The sequence below is a fragment of the Mus caroli genome, chromosome 19, assembly GCF_900094665.2.
Source record: "Mus caroli chromosome 19, CAROLI_EIJ_v1.1, whole genome shotgun sequence".
NCBI lineage: Eukaryota > Metazoa > Chordata > Mammalia > Rodentia > Muridae > Mus > Mus caroli.
Genome location: NC_034588.1, coordinates 31,146,961 through 31,163,475, shown reverse-complemented (window position 1 = coordinate 31,163,475; position 16,515 = coordinate 31,146,961). Strand labels below are relative to the sequence as shown.

General features: G+C 41.5%; 2 protein-coding genes across 2 annotated transcripts; one reads left to right on the top strand and one right to left on the bottom strand.

Moving 5' to 3' along the window:
• The first annotated feature begins 1,431 nt into the window (after nt 1-1,431).
• Nucleotides 1,432-7,863, top strand: LOC110286033 (interferon-induced protein with tetratricopeptide repeats 1-like). Its single transcript, XM_021152488.1, has 2 exons — nt 1,432-1,603; nt 5,723-7,863. The coding sequence occupies exons 1-2, from the start codon at nt 1,572-1,574 to the stop codon at nt 7,101-7,103; spliced, it is 1,413 nt and encodes a 470-aa protein (XP_021008147.1). The 5' UTR covers nt 1,432-1,571; the 3' UTR covers nt 7,104-7,863.
• Nucleotides 7,864-10,764: 2,901 nt separating this feature from the next.
• On the bottom strand, nt 10,765-16,191 carry LOC110285937 (interferon-induced protein with tetratricopeptide repeats 3-like). Its single transcript, XM_021152411.2, has 2 exons — nt 16,002-16,191; nt 10,765-12,602 (listed from the first exon to the last, which is right to left on the bottom strand). Exons 1-2 carry the CDS (start codon nt 16,004-16,006, stop codon nt 11,396-11,398), a joined length of 1,212 nt encoding a protein of 403 aa, XP_021008070.1. The 5' UTR covers nt 16,007-16,191; the 3' UTR covers nt 10,765-11,395.
• Nucleotides 16,192-16,515: the final 324 nt, after the last annotated feature.

The following is a 16,515-nucleotide window of genomic DNA, read 5'->3' as shown; positions in this document are numbered from 1 at the left end:
GGTTCAAGACCAATTCCTACTTATGGGAAATAATCTAGTCAAAGGCCTCTCTCTGTCAAAGATACCTCTGAATGCATGGTTTTACCATAGATTGAAGGGAAGGCAATTAATGTATATGGAAATGCACAGCTGGAGACTGCTCTCATTTCCAACTTATCTGGCTATGCAGATGTCTACAAAACAAGATAGAGAAACTAAGAATGTGACTCAGCTCACAAGGAAGCCTCAGAACCACACCTTTTCAAACTTTTTGCTTCCACTGCTCTTCTGTTGGAGGATTACACAAGCCTTGGTCTCAGAAATGTTGATTAAACTATGAGTTTGGTTTAATGGGCATTCTGTGGGATTGTTGTGACCATGTACCAGGCAATCAAAGAGAACAGCTTAAAAACAATGAGGACAAGTCAAAAGGGATGCATAGATACAGAATTAGATGCAAGCATCCACACTTCCCTTGGTCCTCTAGGCTCTTTTTGGCCATGGTGGTCTGATAACTAAGCACATGTTCTACTGGCCAATTCAAATAAAGTTGTTTGGACACCTAATAAGGTCAGGATTGTAGTCTAAGGAGACAAAGGTAGGAAATCCACAGAACGATATACATGATGTGACCTTTGTTGTTTTGAAACCAACATACCAAATAAAAAATGGAAATACCAATCACCTGCAAGCTCATTCTGCCACGAATTCTCTCTCAAGCATTCTGTTATACATAAACTATGGCCTTCCTGCAATATGTGATCTTAACTAAATAATATAGCGTGTTCTATGAAAATATGGATCCCTGCCTTTGGTCTTCTTGCTTCTACAATGGGTATAAAACCTCAGTAATGACCTGACACAAACACTACATGGGGGCCAGCACGAACATGGCTTCCCAAAACAATCTCATTAGCTTCCTAAAGCAAGCATGTCTTTGTTGCTGGAATTTCAAACCCTAAGCCCATATAAAAACTTGCAATATATTAATTATAATTAAAGTTATATGCCTAGATTTGACAGATGTAACACTATACTAGGTTATTCCCCAACTATAAGACCTTTTTCAAGTTGTGTTTTCTCCTGGCCACGTGGTTCTGGCTCATCATGGCTTATCCTCCTCTTCTTCTGTCCTCTCTCCTTGCTCTCCTGTTCTCCTACCATCTCTCTTTCTATACCATACTCTTGAACCTCCAGTTCCTCCTTTCCCCTCCTCTGCCTAACCACAAGCTCCAGCAATTTTTTCCTAGTTAAAATGGGAAGAAGTTTCATATGACATCACCAGAGTACATGATGGACAGACAGCTCCTGGGGGCTTAGGGAGGGGAACCACTCTTAAGGAAGGAGAATTAACAGCAAAATACAAACAAGCACCAAACCAACCCACCACACTTCTTCCTTATCGAAGAGCAGACAGCACTCTGTAGGTTTCATTTTCTCTAAGTTGGAACCTTGCCAGTTTCAGTTAGGAACTGAGATAGTGGCAAACCATTTGGTAATTCTTCCATGTATAAATACCTTGCTTATCCAGAGACTCCCTAGAACACTTTTGATTGAGTTTGGAAGCATCTCTTGGCCTGGATTGAAGTGCTATGGAGCAACTTCTGACTCCCAGCAACATGAGGTAAAGGCTTTCTCTTCATTTCTCACCATAGTTCTGTATATTTTGACACTCTAAACATAGAACCTTAACTAACCTGTTCCCAGGCATGTTTCCTCCTATGGAGTCATCCTGTTCATGTTCTAATGTTGATAGGTTGGCACAGTCTGCACAGTGGGGAAGGTTTTGGGTAAGATGCAAACAACAGCAATAGCATAATGACCTTAGGCCTTGTGGGAGGAGGGGAAGGGAGATTCTTTAGGTCTGGGAGGGTCCTGAGCCCTATATGTCGCAAGAAGCTTCTCTAGAGTTCGAGGACAATTCAACTACCATAAATGCAAGAGGTAGATTGCTGGACACTCATAAAGAACATCAAAAATTTACCTTTCCCTGCATGAATTGCTGAGGTGGTGTAACCAAGTGACTGATGCAAAAAGAAAGTTAAAAAAAAAAAGGAACCAAAGAGACCTAGATAAATAAGTCCATGGCCTCAGCTTTCCCACGAGTGGGAAATCAAGCATGGATGAAAGGGATCCAGGGAGGAAGATAAGGATACGTGCATAGGAGAACTTCTTGCCTGCATCAGCTAGCACAGGAACGGCCACATTGCTCTTAAGGGACTTAATAAGAAGGTGCTTTTCTCTCCAAAGGAGGCACCAACCACTCTTATAGTTTCCTACCACAGTGGCAGTTTCCCAAGGGAAAGGTTAGAGACTGCCCATGGATGGACAGAGGCCTGAGCCTGAACAGACACTGCCAAGTGGAAGAGAAGAGATGGTTGATTTCAGAGTAATGGGGAAAGGAGAGGAGGCAGGGTGGGATTTGATAAGTTGATTGAATCTTGGTCGAATGAAGAAGCAGCCAGTTTTAAGATGATCTTTTTTTATTTTTCAATTTGTTTTCATTGATAGTGCAGAGTTTTCTATAAAATAGATTTGTTTTATCTTCTGTGTGTGAATTTTGATTGCATGTGTGTGTTTATCACATGCCCACAGGTTCCATAAAGGCCAAAAGGCATCAAATTCCCTGAAACTGAGTTAGAGGGTAGGTATGATCCACCTGATGTAGTTTCTGGAAACTAAACCAGGGTCCTCAGGGGGAGCAGTAAATGGTGTTAGCTACTGAGCCATCTCTCTAGTCACCCTGATCAGACTTCTATGTTTATGGTAAAATTATGAAAATATCCTCACTGCAAAACTTACATTAAACAAAATCAGCAAAGATCCATTGAAGCTCATGTGTCAGTATCAATTGGGTACCTACTGGAAACACTCCTTCTCAGGTTCCAACCCCAGATCTGGTCACTCAGAAGCTCTGGAGTATGCTCAGCAATTGGGATAACAAGAGATTTCCAGTGCTGCGCTTGAAATGTTAGACACTGAGCCAGCAAATTAGAATCTTAGGACTGTGAAGCTTGGATTCTAAAAACCACACACCCCTTTCTTTTCTAGTTTGGTTAGATGTAGTAAACAACAAAAATACACTTAAAGGAATTCTACCTACTTTTCTGAGCTTATCTGTTATTGCAGTTGGTTCAGGAGGAAAAACTCATAGTAAAAGGGCCCTGTCACCAGGCTCCCTCCTCCCACACATGCCTTCACTTAGCATAAGAAGAAGGAGCATATTGGTGACTGCAAAGAAAAGACAATATTTTTAACCTCAGATTATATGTGACCCAGAGAATCATACTTCAGTTCCCCAGGGGTACAGGAGTGAGGGAGAGTGAGCTCTTTACTGATCAAAAGAGCAGAGAGCAAGAATCCAGTCGGACAATTTGAACAAGGCCTATCTAGCACATGCTGAGGGGGACTAGGTGACCATGCACTCATTCAGACCTTGTAGCACACATCTCAGAGTGCTCCCTGATAACAGAGGACTTGGGCTCGTCAGCAGTCCTATGGTGGAGAGAATGCACACCTGGGATGATATTCTGCTCTATAGTCTCCTTCAGGTCCCAAACCAAGAGGAAAGCAAGTGATATCATCAAAGTAAGAAAGAAGAGCAGTTTTTCCTATCAGGTGACAGCAGAGCCTGTGAGGTTGTTCAAGTTCTGCAGCCTCAAGGGAAGGAGAAACCTGCTATGCTCTCTCTGAACATAGTGCCATGAGTAGATCATTTGAAAGGGAGTCTATTTGCCATTAATGCACTAGTGTTGTACCAAGAAATGTTTGGGAACCTCAAAAAGACCACGGAGGCGCCAGTTCTGATGCAATCACATTGGGGTGTCTCCAAGTTTGAGCTTGGGCTCCATGACAACCTTGAGAGAGCAGGAAGGTAGAACCCTGAGCCTTGTTTTAGGTCATTACTTACAGAGGCAAGAAGAGGGAATCTAGCCTGATGGAGATCTGGTTGGGTGGTGATTATGCTCTTTAACATAATGTACTGGTGTTTGGAGTGAAACCATAAATTGAACTTTCCATTTTTTTTCATATGTTTGGTTGTTCGGGAGTAAATTATCAGGGGCAGGCTTGTAACCTGGACTTACAGATATGTTGGGGAATAACCTGGACATTGGTGCTAGACACAGGTTTTGTAGGAGGTTCACTTGGAGACTCGTATTAGACACAGGTGTTGTTGGGGCATAGTGTGTAAACTGGTGCTGGTTCCTGGCCTGTTAGTTAACTTGAGTTCAACCTTTGGTCAGGGACCCTAAAATGGAGACTGGACACTCAAGATTTGTTCTCATACTAACTGGGCCAGTGCTCACCTACCTGAGCTTGGGTCAAATATTTTGAAAGCTTGAGCGATTCACCCCCAAATATTTTCAGAGCTCTAGAGTACCATGAATCTATGTGGACATTTTCTCTGGGAAGTGCCTGTTCTCATCATCCTGGGATGTAGTGAGTAGAAACCTTCAGGTCAAAAAATTTGCTCAGTGATAATCAGCTTTAGTTTGTAGAGACAGCCTTTTTCAACTATCAAAAGAAAATTTGTTTTTGTCCGTAGTGCTTTTAAAGAGAGAACTTCAGAGAAGATACATAGGAAGAGAAACACTCAGTCACAGAGATTCCCTCAGTACTATGCTTTTAGATAGATGGCAGGAAGTAATTGCTGTGATTGTAGAGGTTAGGTTTACCCATCCATCCTTTAAGCTAACAAATCACCTGTCCTTGCAATATTCAATAAGCATAACAGGAGATACGTTTGACCTTATACTGTGTCAGCTTTACTCTATGGTCCTGTACTTCCATGCACCAGTTGGAGGAAGGAGGTGTCAACCTCTCATCTATTACATGCATAGGCATTTGGGAAAGTCATCCAGGACTGAGGCCTTTTGAAAACTTGCCCAGCCATCCAACTCCTTTCTGTGCAAGCATAGTGGTGAGATGGCAAGGGAGCAGTAGCCTTCTGAGATCTTGCAGACAGCCTTTCCAGCAGGCCTCCTTGTCCTCTGGCCTTTATAGACATAAGGGTCACTCTTGGTTAGTCTTTCCTGATTCTTAGGGATCATCAATGTCTTTTTAAGGGTTTCTATCACTGTGATGAAGACTAGGACCAAAAGCAACTTGGGGAGCAGAGGGATTATTTCTTTTTCAGGTGTAGACCATCACAAGGTGAAGGCACAGTAGGAAGTCAAAGTGGGAACCCAGAAACCAGATCTGAATCAGAGACCAAGGAGAAGTGTGGCCTACCGGATTTCTCCTTCAGGGTTGCTCAGCCTTCAGCTATTAGAATTCAGGAACATCTACCCAGGCATGTCATCAACCATAATAGGATGGGACTTCCCACGTTGATGAACAACCATAATAGGATGGGACTTCCCATATCAATCATCAACTTGGAAAACGTCTCATAGGCTTGCCTGCTGTCCAGCCTTAATGAATATATTCTCTCCCAAAAGACACTATTCTAAGTGACTTTAAATTTTTTGTCAAGATAGCGTAATGCTCACCAACATGGATTAAACTCGATTAATATTAATGAAGTCATTACATTAATTAACCTTAAGATTTTTTTAATGAAATGGTAGCACTATTAAGTAATGTGTTTTTTATTCAATTAATATGTAAAATTAATTCCCTATAAGGGATTAATATACAGGTTGTTTGGTGTTAGCAGGTTGTTTGGTGACTTAAATGTGGTTTATCCCCAGTACACAGAATTTGTAAAAGGTATCAATAAGTGTTGTCTTTTTTTTTACAGTGCAAATTCTCATAGTAGTCCCATCTATGACAGCCTGGTTGAGCTGAGATGCCATTTCACATGGAGGTTGGTTATAGAAAAGGATGACATGCCTGATTTGGAAGTAAGAATCTCAGAAACTGAGTTCTTTGATGCCAGCTACAGCATCGGGATGTACAACCTCCTGGCCTATGTGAGGCACCTGAAAGAACAGCAGGAGGAAGCCCTGCAGAGCTTACATGAAGCTGAAGCCTTGACCCAAAGTGAGCAATTGAGCAGGAGAAGCCTGGTGACCTGGGGCAACTGTGCCTGGCTGCATTACCACAGGGGCAGCTTGTCAGAAGCCCAGATCTACCTGGACAAGGTGGAGAAGGTTTGCAAGGAATTTTCAAGTCCCTTTCGGTACAGGCTGGAGTGTGCTGAGATGGACTGTGAGGAAGGCTGGGCCTTGTTGAAGTGTGGCACACAAAATTATACACGAGCCATGGCCTGCTTTGAAAAGGCTCTGAAAGTGGAGCCAGAAAACCCTGAATACAATGCTGGCTATGCAGTCGTAGCCTATCGCCTGGATCACATTGATGGCACTTCTCTCCAACATTTAAGGAAGGCTGTCAGCGTCAAACCAGAAGATCCATACCTTAAAGTTCTTCTTGCCCTAAAGCTTCAGGATTTACACCAACTAGAAGAAGCAGAAAAACACATTAAAGAAACTCTACCCAGGATATCCTCACAGCCTTATGTCTTTGGATATGTAGCCAAATTTTACCGAAGGAAAGGATTGGTGAAAGAAGCTCTTGAGTACTTTGAAAGAGCCTTGCAGAAACAACCTTGCTCCACCTTCTTGCATTTCCAGATTGGCCTTTGCCATAAGAAACGACTGATTCAAATAAAGCAAGCTTCAAACATGCAACCAAGAGGGGAAGATAGAAAAAGAGCAGACGAATCCATCCATTTGGCTATACGTCATTTTAAAAAGACTTTAGAACTGAAACCCACATATGAATTGGCATATCTTAATCTGGCTGAAATGTATTTGGAGATTGGTCAGCTAAAAGAAGCAGAGGACAATTTTCAGAAAGTGTTAAGCATGAGTAACTTGCAAGATCATATTCAGCAAGAGATTCATTTCCGGTATGGCAACTTCCAACAATACTATAAGAAATCAGAAGAGGCAGCCATCACACATTACTTAAAAGGCCTGAAAATAGAGGTAACTTCTTACTACAGGGATAAACTTCTCAAGGCTTTGGAGAACCTGGCTGAAAGACGCAAGGAAGATCATGTCCTGGAAAGCTTGAGCCTCCTTGGGCTCATCTACAGACTGAGAGGGGACACAAGTGAAGCCATGTCATGTTATGAGAAGGCCCTGAGGCTCACAGGAGCAGTGACCCCTGAGTTTTGAGGTAGAGCTTCTTGAGTGGCTTGTTAAGTGTGAGCATGACTCCCTTTTCTACGATTCTTTTCCAGCTGTTGCCTTAACTATATAAAACCCCATGAAGGAAGGTACAGATGGTGCCTTTTCTATTGCTTCTATTGCTTTCTATTGCTTCTACAGCCCTAATTTATGGTTGAGGGCCTATGAGTGTGTGCCAGGAGTGTCCATTCTCCAGTCACACAGGCTGGACATTTTCCGTATGAGTGTGCCTTTGGATTGCATCTTCTCTAACACCAGTCTTCCAGTATCCTGATCAAAGGACACTTGACACATTAAGGCTTATTTTTTATGGGATGTCCCAAATTTCAGCAACATCTGACAGCAAAATAAATGAGCAATGGTGAGCATCACAAAGGAGAGAATTGCAAGATATCCTTACAGTGTTTCAGTCCATAGGCCTATTTTTATAGGCTTTACCACAGCCAGAACCTGCTGGTCAATGACCCCCAACCCAATTATCAATGCATCTTTTTGTATACAAGTGTTTGATTTCAGATAATTGTGGTGGATTTCTGTGGTCTACATATATTGGTATTTATTCACCACTAAGTAAGATTTAAGGCTTCAGGACGATAGAATAAAGCAGTAACCTCTGTGGGATGTGCCAACAACAACAACAAAATGACAAAATTGCTACCTGACACCATTCAGACTATGGAGAGTTGTGTGATACACCTTGTTGCTTTCCCAACCCTATCATATTCAATAAAATCTGCTAATATCACAGACTTGTGACTGTATTTTTTGGGAACATTAAGATCTGTATTCTTTGATTGGATGGAACCAGAGCACAGCAAAATCAAACTGCATAGGGCTAGGAGGGACAAAGCAAGGAAGCTCTGGGAATATACACACTACTGAATCTTAAAGAATACAGGGGAAAGAGAGAGGAGGTTAGACAACCAGAAGGATATCTGAAAGACTCCTAAGAACTTGTATTAGTTACTGTCTATGTGAAATGCTCTAATACCTGTAAGTCAGTGTGCACATACAGAATTTAAAGGAGAAACAAACATACACATATAGGTATTGTTACTCATTCTGTGCATGTGTGTGTGATACAGCATAGATAGATAGATAGATAGATAGATAGATAGATAGATAGATAGATAGATACATACATACATACATACATACATACATACAGAGATAGATACATAGATACTTAGATACATAGATAGATACAGGGATACATAGATAGATATATAGATACATATATAGATACATAGATAGGTTGTAGATACATGCATGCATAGATACATAGATACATAGATAGTATAAACATAGATGATAGATAGAGGGATAAACAGGAACAGAGGGAATGTAGGAGCAGATCAGGGATTGGGAGGAAGGGGGAGAGAGAGAATTAGAGTGAGGGAGATCTTACAAAAGGACTGGTAAAACAAATGATCAACCTCATCTCAGCTATCTTTTCAATTCATTTCTAAGCAAACAAATTGAGTATTTTCTATGTTACAGATTTGGGATAGTTTGGTATAACTAAAACAGTTTGCCCTTATCTCCATCTGGTTATCTGTGTTCTTTTAATGTGGCAATTGTTGTGTCTTCTTCATGTTCCAGAATTTCATAATGAGAAAGAATCTATAGATAAACGTGCTTGGAGCATTATACTCTCAGATGTGCCATCTATCACCTTCTAAACTAGTATCGTACAATGAGAAGTGGTTAGTAAGTGCTAGCACTTCCCTTTGAGATGGCACCGCTCTTTTCATGCACACACCTATGCCTTAGCATGTTCCTGTGGTTATGCATATTTTTTAAAATTTCCCCACGCCTGCCTTATGTTACAGGAAAATGATGATGTGTTTTGTTTCTGAGGGACATGTGCCATAAACATGCAGCTTTGTTTTAGAATTATTCAATAGATGATGACATATGGGGGTGTGTGACAAGGGATGCTACAGGGTGCCGTTACTTACTGTGCTATTGTTCCTTACATAGCCTTTCATTACATTATTACATTTAAATATAAATATGACTGACTTTTATATAAATTCCATGGACCATGCTGGAGCATGATGGTCTGATGCATGTATAAGCTGTGGAATGGCTGCTTCAATCTATGAACATGAATCACCTTCAATACTTATTTTTTCCATAGGAAGAACTCTCAGAAGCCACTCTCTCACTAAATCCCAACGTTATTGTCTTCACCCTCCATGCTTCATTTTCATGCTTCTGCAACTAATTTTTACAACGAAAAAGTTTTGTATTATGTATATTTATTTTTTATCATTATTTTAAACTATTTTAATTTTTACACTCCTTATTCCATTTCCCACCCCATATCTCATGAGTAATTTTTTCACATACAGTCTTGTTGTATTGTTCAGTCTGGCCTAAAACATAGAATGCCATGTAATCTGACCTGATGCTTACCTTCCTGGGACAGAAGCTTGTTACCCTGGTCATTCTTTACGAAGAGCATTCAGTCAATGTCAAGCTACTTCAAGTTTCCAGGTTTTGATAAGTATATTTTGTGTTTATCAGAGGCTCCTTGGTGTGTGGAGTTTTTGCACAGTTCTAAATCAGGAGAGGCAGTTCCATGTATTGTCAGGGCCCTCCACCCACATACACCACTTATTAAGTTTCCATTTACTAAACTGACTAGGCAATCACTTCAGAACTTATTTGAGTTATTTTGTCCAGAATTTAATCACCCATCTAAGGGGAAGAAATTTATTCAACAGCTAATCCTATTTCTCTTTTATTCCTTTGTTGTGTATAACTTGTTGCTATAAATGATACTTATGAATGGATTAAACAGTGACTTCAAAGCTGAGCTTGGCTCCATACACGTGAAATCCCAGAAGGAGGGATGCTAAAGCAAGAGAACTATTTGAGACAAGCTTGTCCTTCACCGTGAATTCCATGCCTATCTTGGCTAACAGGGCAACTCTGTCTGAAAACAACAACAGCAACAATACTGTCTGCAATTGAACACATGAAGAGAGACCCTCCTGAAGGCTGAGCAGAGGGAAAGTCTCAGAAGCAGGTGCTGACCACCTGTGGCCTCACACACGGATGGGAGGGCATTTGCTCAGATATCTCTGGGCCCCCAGAAGTGTGGCCAAATACTCAGCTCCTAACTGTACACAGGGCTCAACTGGATCATGTGGACTGCAAGAAGAATAGAAGTTCCTATATACACTGATTATACTTGATTAGCTCAGTGTAGACATAGATGTTAAAACACCTGTGATTTGATACTCTGATGAGCATTCACAATTTCCAATCATCTTAGCAGAGGAAGGACCTTGAGAAGACTGGAAAATTTTCATCCATTTGTATAACAAATATTGATCATGTCCATCCTCCTGCACTTCCCACCATGTACCCCTAGGATCCCCCACCATGTTTCCCCACCTGATTGCTTGGCTTCTCTTATTCTAGAAAACTTTCATTTTTTCTTCAGAAAGGGGTTGAGCGGTCTCATGAGGTACCCCAAATGATAAAAGAAGAAACACTGAGACTTAATAGTTCTGTTTTATTTTCCTGCCTCTTACCACCTCACACAGGACTGTATTCTAATTGAAACTTTTACATTTATTCTACAATTTCTATTTGGCATATATGTTAACTCCAGATTCATTCTTAGGGATACACAAACACAAACACACACACACACACACACTCACACACACACAGCCGTAAAACCACAGTAGCATACAAAAACGATGTGTAAAAAATATTCTAGCCTTACGCAAAAAAAAAAAAAAAAAAAAATCTTTCAGGGTTAAGCAACTACAGTGAAATGGAATGAAGAAACCAGAGTGAATTTTGTTGGCAGTTGCCATTTATTGGAGAGAAAAAAATGTGATCAAAATGTGCTCTGTGAACTTTAAGCCCCATTCCCTACATGATTAGTAATAAGATGTGCTGACTGGAAAATTGTATGGCTAGGATGAGCAGAGCAGTCAGGGATAGAAAGCAGTTCCTTAAAGAAACAATCAAGAGTGCTTGTCAGCAATCCTTGGCAGGAAGGCTCCTGATTTTCCAGCCCATTCTCCCCATAAGCAGCACTCCACAGCACATCTATCTCACAGTGGAGCTGAGAGACTGTCTGTCTGTACTCTGACACACTCCTCTTGTCCTCAGGTTTAGATGGTGCAAGGAAAAACCTGCCTGTGCCCCAAAGTGTGTGACCTCCCAAACCCCTAACCCATTCAGGTACTCCTTTATCCTTGAAAGTGCCAAGAATCCACCAACATTTCCTACTGGAGGTTAAGATCTGCTGCCTATGTTTGCTGTTTAGCCTCTTCCTTCTTGATTGACCTTTCATGTCTGGGAAACTTCACGAAACACTTCAGGGCTGCAAGGTCTTCAGACTTCCTGTGGTACTCCTGGAGGTTGCAATAGCGCTCATAGAGGTCTTCTTCCTCAACATCGGGGCTCTCCTTGCTGATGACCATCTGATAGCATCTCTTAACTTCCGGGAAATCGAGGAGATCTGAGTAGGAGTTCAAAGGACTTCGCCTCCTCTGAAGAGTCTTCTGCATGTACTCCATCGTTAATCTTCTCAGTTCTCCCATCCTCTGTCTTCTCTCACTGCTGTGAGCATCTCCCGTTTTCTGTAGCTGCTTCAGTATTTCCCTGTAACGGCACAAGACCAAAGAGTAGAGGGAACTGTTGTTCACTGTGGATCTCAGTGCTTTTTCAAGTAATTCAATAGCTCTGTCTAGGTTACCCTTTTTCTTGTAAAACTGAGCTGCCTTTTGGAGGACATCCGTTTGATTAGGAGCTTTTTCCAAAGCATCTTTAATCATTCGCTCCCCTTCAGCTTCTTCTCCCATCCTCAGCAGTTTCAGGGCCAGGAGAACTTTCACGTACTGGTTCTGAGGATTCAGCTCTATGGCCTGCTTCAGAGCATCCACGGAGAACTGCTTCTCAGGTTTTTCTCCTAGGCGGAACATGGCGATGGCCATCCCAGAGGAGCACTCTGAGTCCTTGGGCTTCTCTTCTAGAGACTTTTCAAAGCACATTTTCGCTCGTTCATTTCTTCCACACTTTAGGCGTGTCCATCCTTCCTCACAGTCAAGTTCTGGGCATTCCATGCTGTAAGGATTCGCAAACTTTTGGCAAACTTGTCTCACCTTGTCAACATAAGCCTGAGCTTCTGAGAGACAGCCCATGTGATAGTAGATCCAAGCGTAGTTTCCCCAGGTGACCAGAAGTTGAATTTCTGCTTGATCATTGTGCTCTGACTTCCGTAAAACTTCAGCTTGCCCTAAGCACTCCAGGGCTGCCTTGCTTTCGCCATCTAGGTGCTTTATGTAGGCCAATAAGTCATACATTGTTGCCTTCTCCTCAGAGTTTAAATTTTCAACCTGGTTGCACACCCTGTCTTCCAGATGACTCGGCATACTTCCTTCCCTGAATAAATTCCAGGTGAAATGGCACTTCAGCTGTGGAAGGATTGTTTCCAGAGATTCCCGGTTGATCTCACTGTGGAGAAAAACAAAACAAACAAACAAAAAACATGGTCACTCCAATGAGTACCCACAAATCTTGTGTAACTTGTGATGTTTACTTGTGCATGGTAACTGGATGGAGACTCAGGATATTGAAAAATTAACCACCTTCTTTTGGGTTTNAGACTCAGATGACAATGTGAGCCACGGGCTCTAGGAGATGTTTATTTTCTGCCTCTCCTTTCTAATTGCCAATTTCTCAGATTTGAAACTCCAATTAAACATTCCACTTTTAAGTCTGCACACTTTTCTCTCTTCCACCTGCTATACATTTGTGGTAGTTCCCGTGGACAGATTCACACAGCCAGTGCAGGAGGTTTTTCCTACACTGAAGGAATGGGAGCCTTGCTGGTGACTACTTCATCCACAAGTAAATATTACTCCCATTTCAGCATGTATATCAACAAATCTGTGGTCCCTTTAAACCAGTTCTATACCCATGTCCCTTCTTAGCCTTACCTTATATTTATTGATTCAATAATCTTGAATTCCCTGCAATTTTGCAATTTAATCATCTACAAAAGCTGCTAATGACTCAGGACAGAAACACAGTACAATTTCAGAGGCTGTCATTCTTTATCCCTGTTCTAAATTACAGGGTGGCAGGTGCACCTCAGGAAGAAGAGGGCCCTGTTAGTGTGCTTCCCACCTCTGATAAAACAGACTTCAATACTGAGCCTGGCCATGGACATTCCCAATCCCAGAACTCAGGGAGAAAGGGGGGGGGGGCAGAAGTCAGCTGATCTGTGTGTGTTTGAGGCCAGCCAAGGTGACATGAGGAGACTCTGACTCAAAGAAAGGAAGGAATTTCCAGTTCTCTGAGACATACTCATTAGGTGGAGCTTTAGATTTCAGAATTATCCTTGAGCACTCTTGAAGAGGAATCAGAAGGACATGAAGATAGCCACAAAACAGCAATCCACAAATTCTTATGTTAATGAGCTAGAACTCTAGGTGTTGTCTTCTAGGTGTCTGCTATCCAGAGGCAGATCGTTCTGAACGAGGAGTGACCCATGCATCTTCAAGGCCTTGACTGACTTCAGCTCTTACCTGCCTCTGCCCTTACACAAATTGAGTAAAAAGGAGAAAGATGCTGTGTCATCTAATTTCCACTCTCAATCTGATGGGGTGTACAATTACCTTAGAAACACACCTTTGGGTATATCTAGGAAGGTTGTCAAAAACATTTAAGTTTACAGTACAAGTCTCCCAAAATGTGGGTGGCAAACCACCCTGGGCCAGGGTCTAAGATTAAATTTAAAAAAAAAATAAATGAAATAAAGCAAGCTGGGCACCAGTATTCACCTGCCTCTGCTTCCTCACTAACCACAGTGAGAGCAGCATGTGCTGTTACTACCATGCATTCACTGCATGTTCGTCCCCTCAAACTCTGAGCTGACATAAATTAACATTGTCTTCCTTAGGTTGCTTTCATCAGGTCTCTTATCATAGCATCCTAAGCAATGTAACTAACACAGAGAGACAGACATAATACTCAATTTGGTTAAGTTGGGTTATGGGAAATTTAGACGTAGGAACATTTACTGCCTAGACTGAAAGGCCAAAACAGACAAAGCTGTAGCTAGAACAAGAGCTTTTCATGAGACTTTACAGGAGATTCTTATCCAGAAGGGGCCAGGTGCCTTCCCAGGTCCTTTATTGACCCCATTCTTCAATTTCTAACATTACTGGGGAAGAACAGCTCAAGCAACCTCTGGTATCACAGAATGTAGTGGTATAGATTCCTGGCCTGCAAAATCTAGAGGGTCCAGCTAGAACCTGCTTAGATTGGTAGCTCTATATTCAGCCAAACAGAAAACACATCAAAGCCGCTTGTTCAGGTTTGCCATTAAAGTTCTACACATGTCGGTTTTCTGGTCAGACACACTCAGAACTAATACTGATCTTCTCAGAGGCCCATTCTATGGGAATGAGTAAGCTAATGTCCTTGCAAGTGCATGATTTTCATCCCTTGTGATTCCAACCTGAACCTTGCTAACCCTTGTTACCCTTGGAGTTGAGGGTAGGGAAGACTGTCTTTTTTCTTAGCTTCCACAGTAGCTAATGTCATCAGCCTTCCCTCAGCCATCAATGCTTGTATCCTTCCCTGATATGTATTTGTCAGAAACATTAGCCCTTCCTCTTAGTCCTTTCTGAGTCTCCTCCAATGGCAGGTATAGTTTCAGTTAAAAAAAAATTCACTGTCTGGAGATATGGCTCAACAGTTAAGAGCACTTGCAACCCCATAGTGGCTCACAACCATCTGTAATGGGATCTGATGCTCTCTTCTGGTTTGTCTGAAGACACCCAAAGTGTATGCATATATACAAAATAAATAAATCTTTTTAAAAACATCACAAATTCTATGATTATTCTCTACTTGTAATACAATGCACTTATTTTAATGATTTGTGTACACTGGGTCTCAACAATTGTTTATGCCCATGTGTCCACCCACAATCCTTATAAATTATGTCTGACATCCCTGAGATTCCTGTGTGTATCTTCATATTCTACCCTTACCATCTCTAGGTAACCAGTGTTCTGCTTTCATAGCTACAAATTAAGCAGAGTTTGTATTTTAGTGAAAATGGGTTTTTGCTTATCCTGAAGCCTTAGATACTAGAAAAAACATAAACTTTAAACTTTGAGATTTTGTGGCATATGAGAAATTAAAAAGAAAACCCTATTTAAATAAAACCCCTGCTCATCTGTGAGAACTATTTATTAAAACCTCAATCATGAAGTGGTCATAGTTTTCACAAACATGAAGTGAGCTTGCAGTACTGTTTCCTACTCTTACACTAGCTGCTAGTGAAGGATTGGATCCTTTAAAAAAGAACACACACACAAACACAGAGAGGCACATACACACACTGCATACATAAGCAGCAACACACATGTGGACACACACACACACACAGAGACACAGAGATACACATAAACAGAGAGACACACACATACAGACACACATACAGATACACAAAACAAACACACACACATGGAAACACAGACAGACAGACAGACACACACACACACACACACAAAACTTTCTATTGTCTTGATCACTTTGAATAAAACAACAAAAAAATCCCAGAAAGAGTGACTCCTCTACTGCTAGCTTTGAGTCAAACTTTGTGCTTCAGTGGACCTATCTGTGTCTATCAATATTCTCCAGGGGCATCCAGTGAGCAGTTTCAAAAACTGCAGTGTCTTGCACATTTACATAGAGAAATAATGAAAAAGGTCCAATAAAAAAAAGCCATGCTCATGCAAGTGTTTTCAATCTACAAGTAAGCAGACAACTTAAGACTCTCTGTGCAGTGATCAGCTCAGTTTATCATTTAATTGGAGAAGCAGAGATTGCACTGACCTCATGATGGTGATCTGTTTCTGTGCTGCTGTGAAAAGCTGGGTGTGGGCTGAGCAGTTCAGAAATCTCAGTCCACTCTAAGTAGAGGCAGAGTCCAGACACCAGAGGCAGAGTCCAGAGCTTATCCAATGCTGTGTTCAGGACATAGAAGGTCTCAGTGGCAAGTTTCACTTTCCTCTTCTGGTTGATTTTAAGTCTGTTTCAGTTTCCACTTTCCTCTTCCCTTTCACAAGCATTGAGTCCTCAGAAGCAGCAGAGCATGAGTTGATGCATTTATCCCCGGACTGCCCTCTATATGGATTGGCTGCTTAACTTCATGATTTCCTTAAAGCTTGGCTTTCACTGCTTGTTTGCTAAGCATGGCATGAACCTAGTCAGCTGTGGAATTCTGGGTCCTTCTTTCACTTAGCAACTTGAGATTGTTAATGGCATAAAAGGTAAGCACACACCTGGTAGACCCACTGAATTTACCTTAAGCCTAAGCTTTGGAAGCCTCATCTAGCAAAGCCACAGA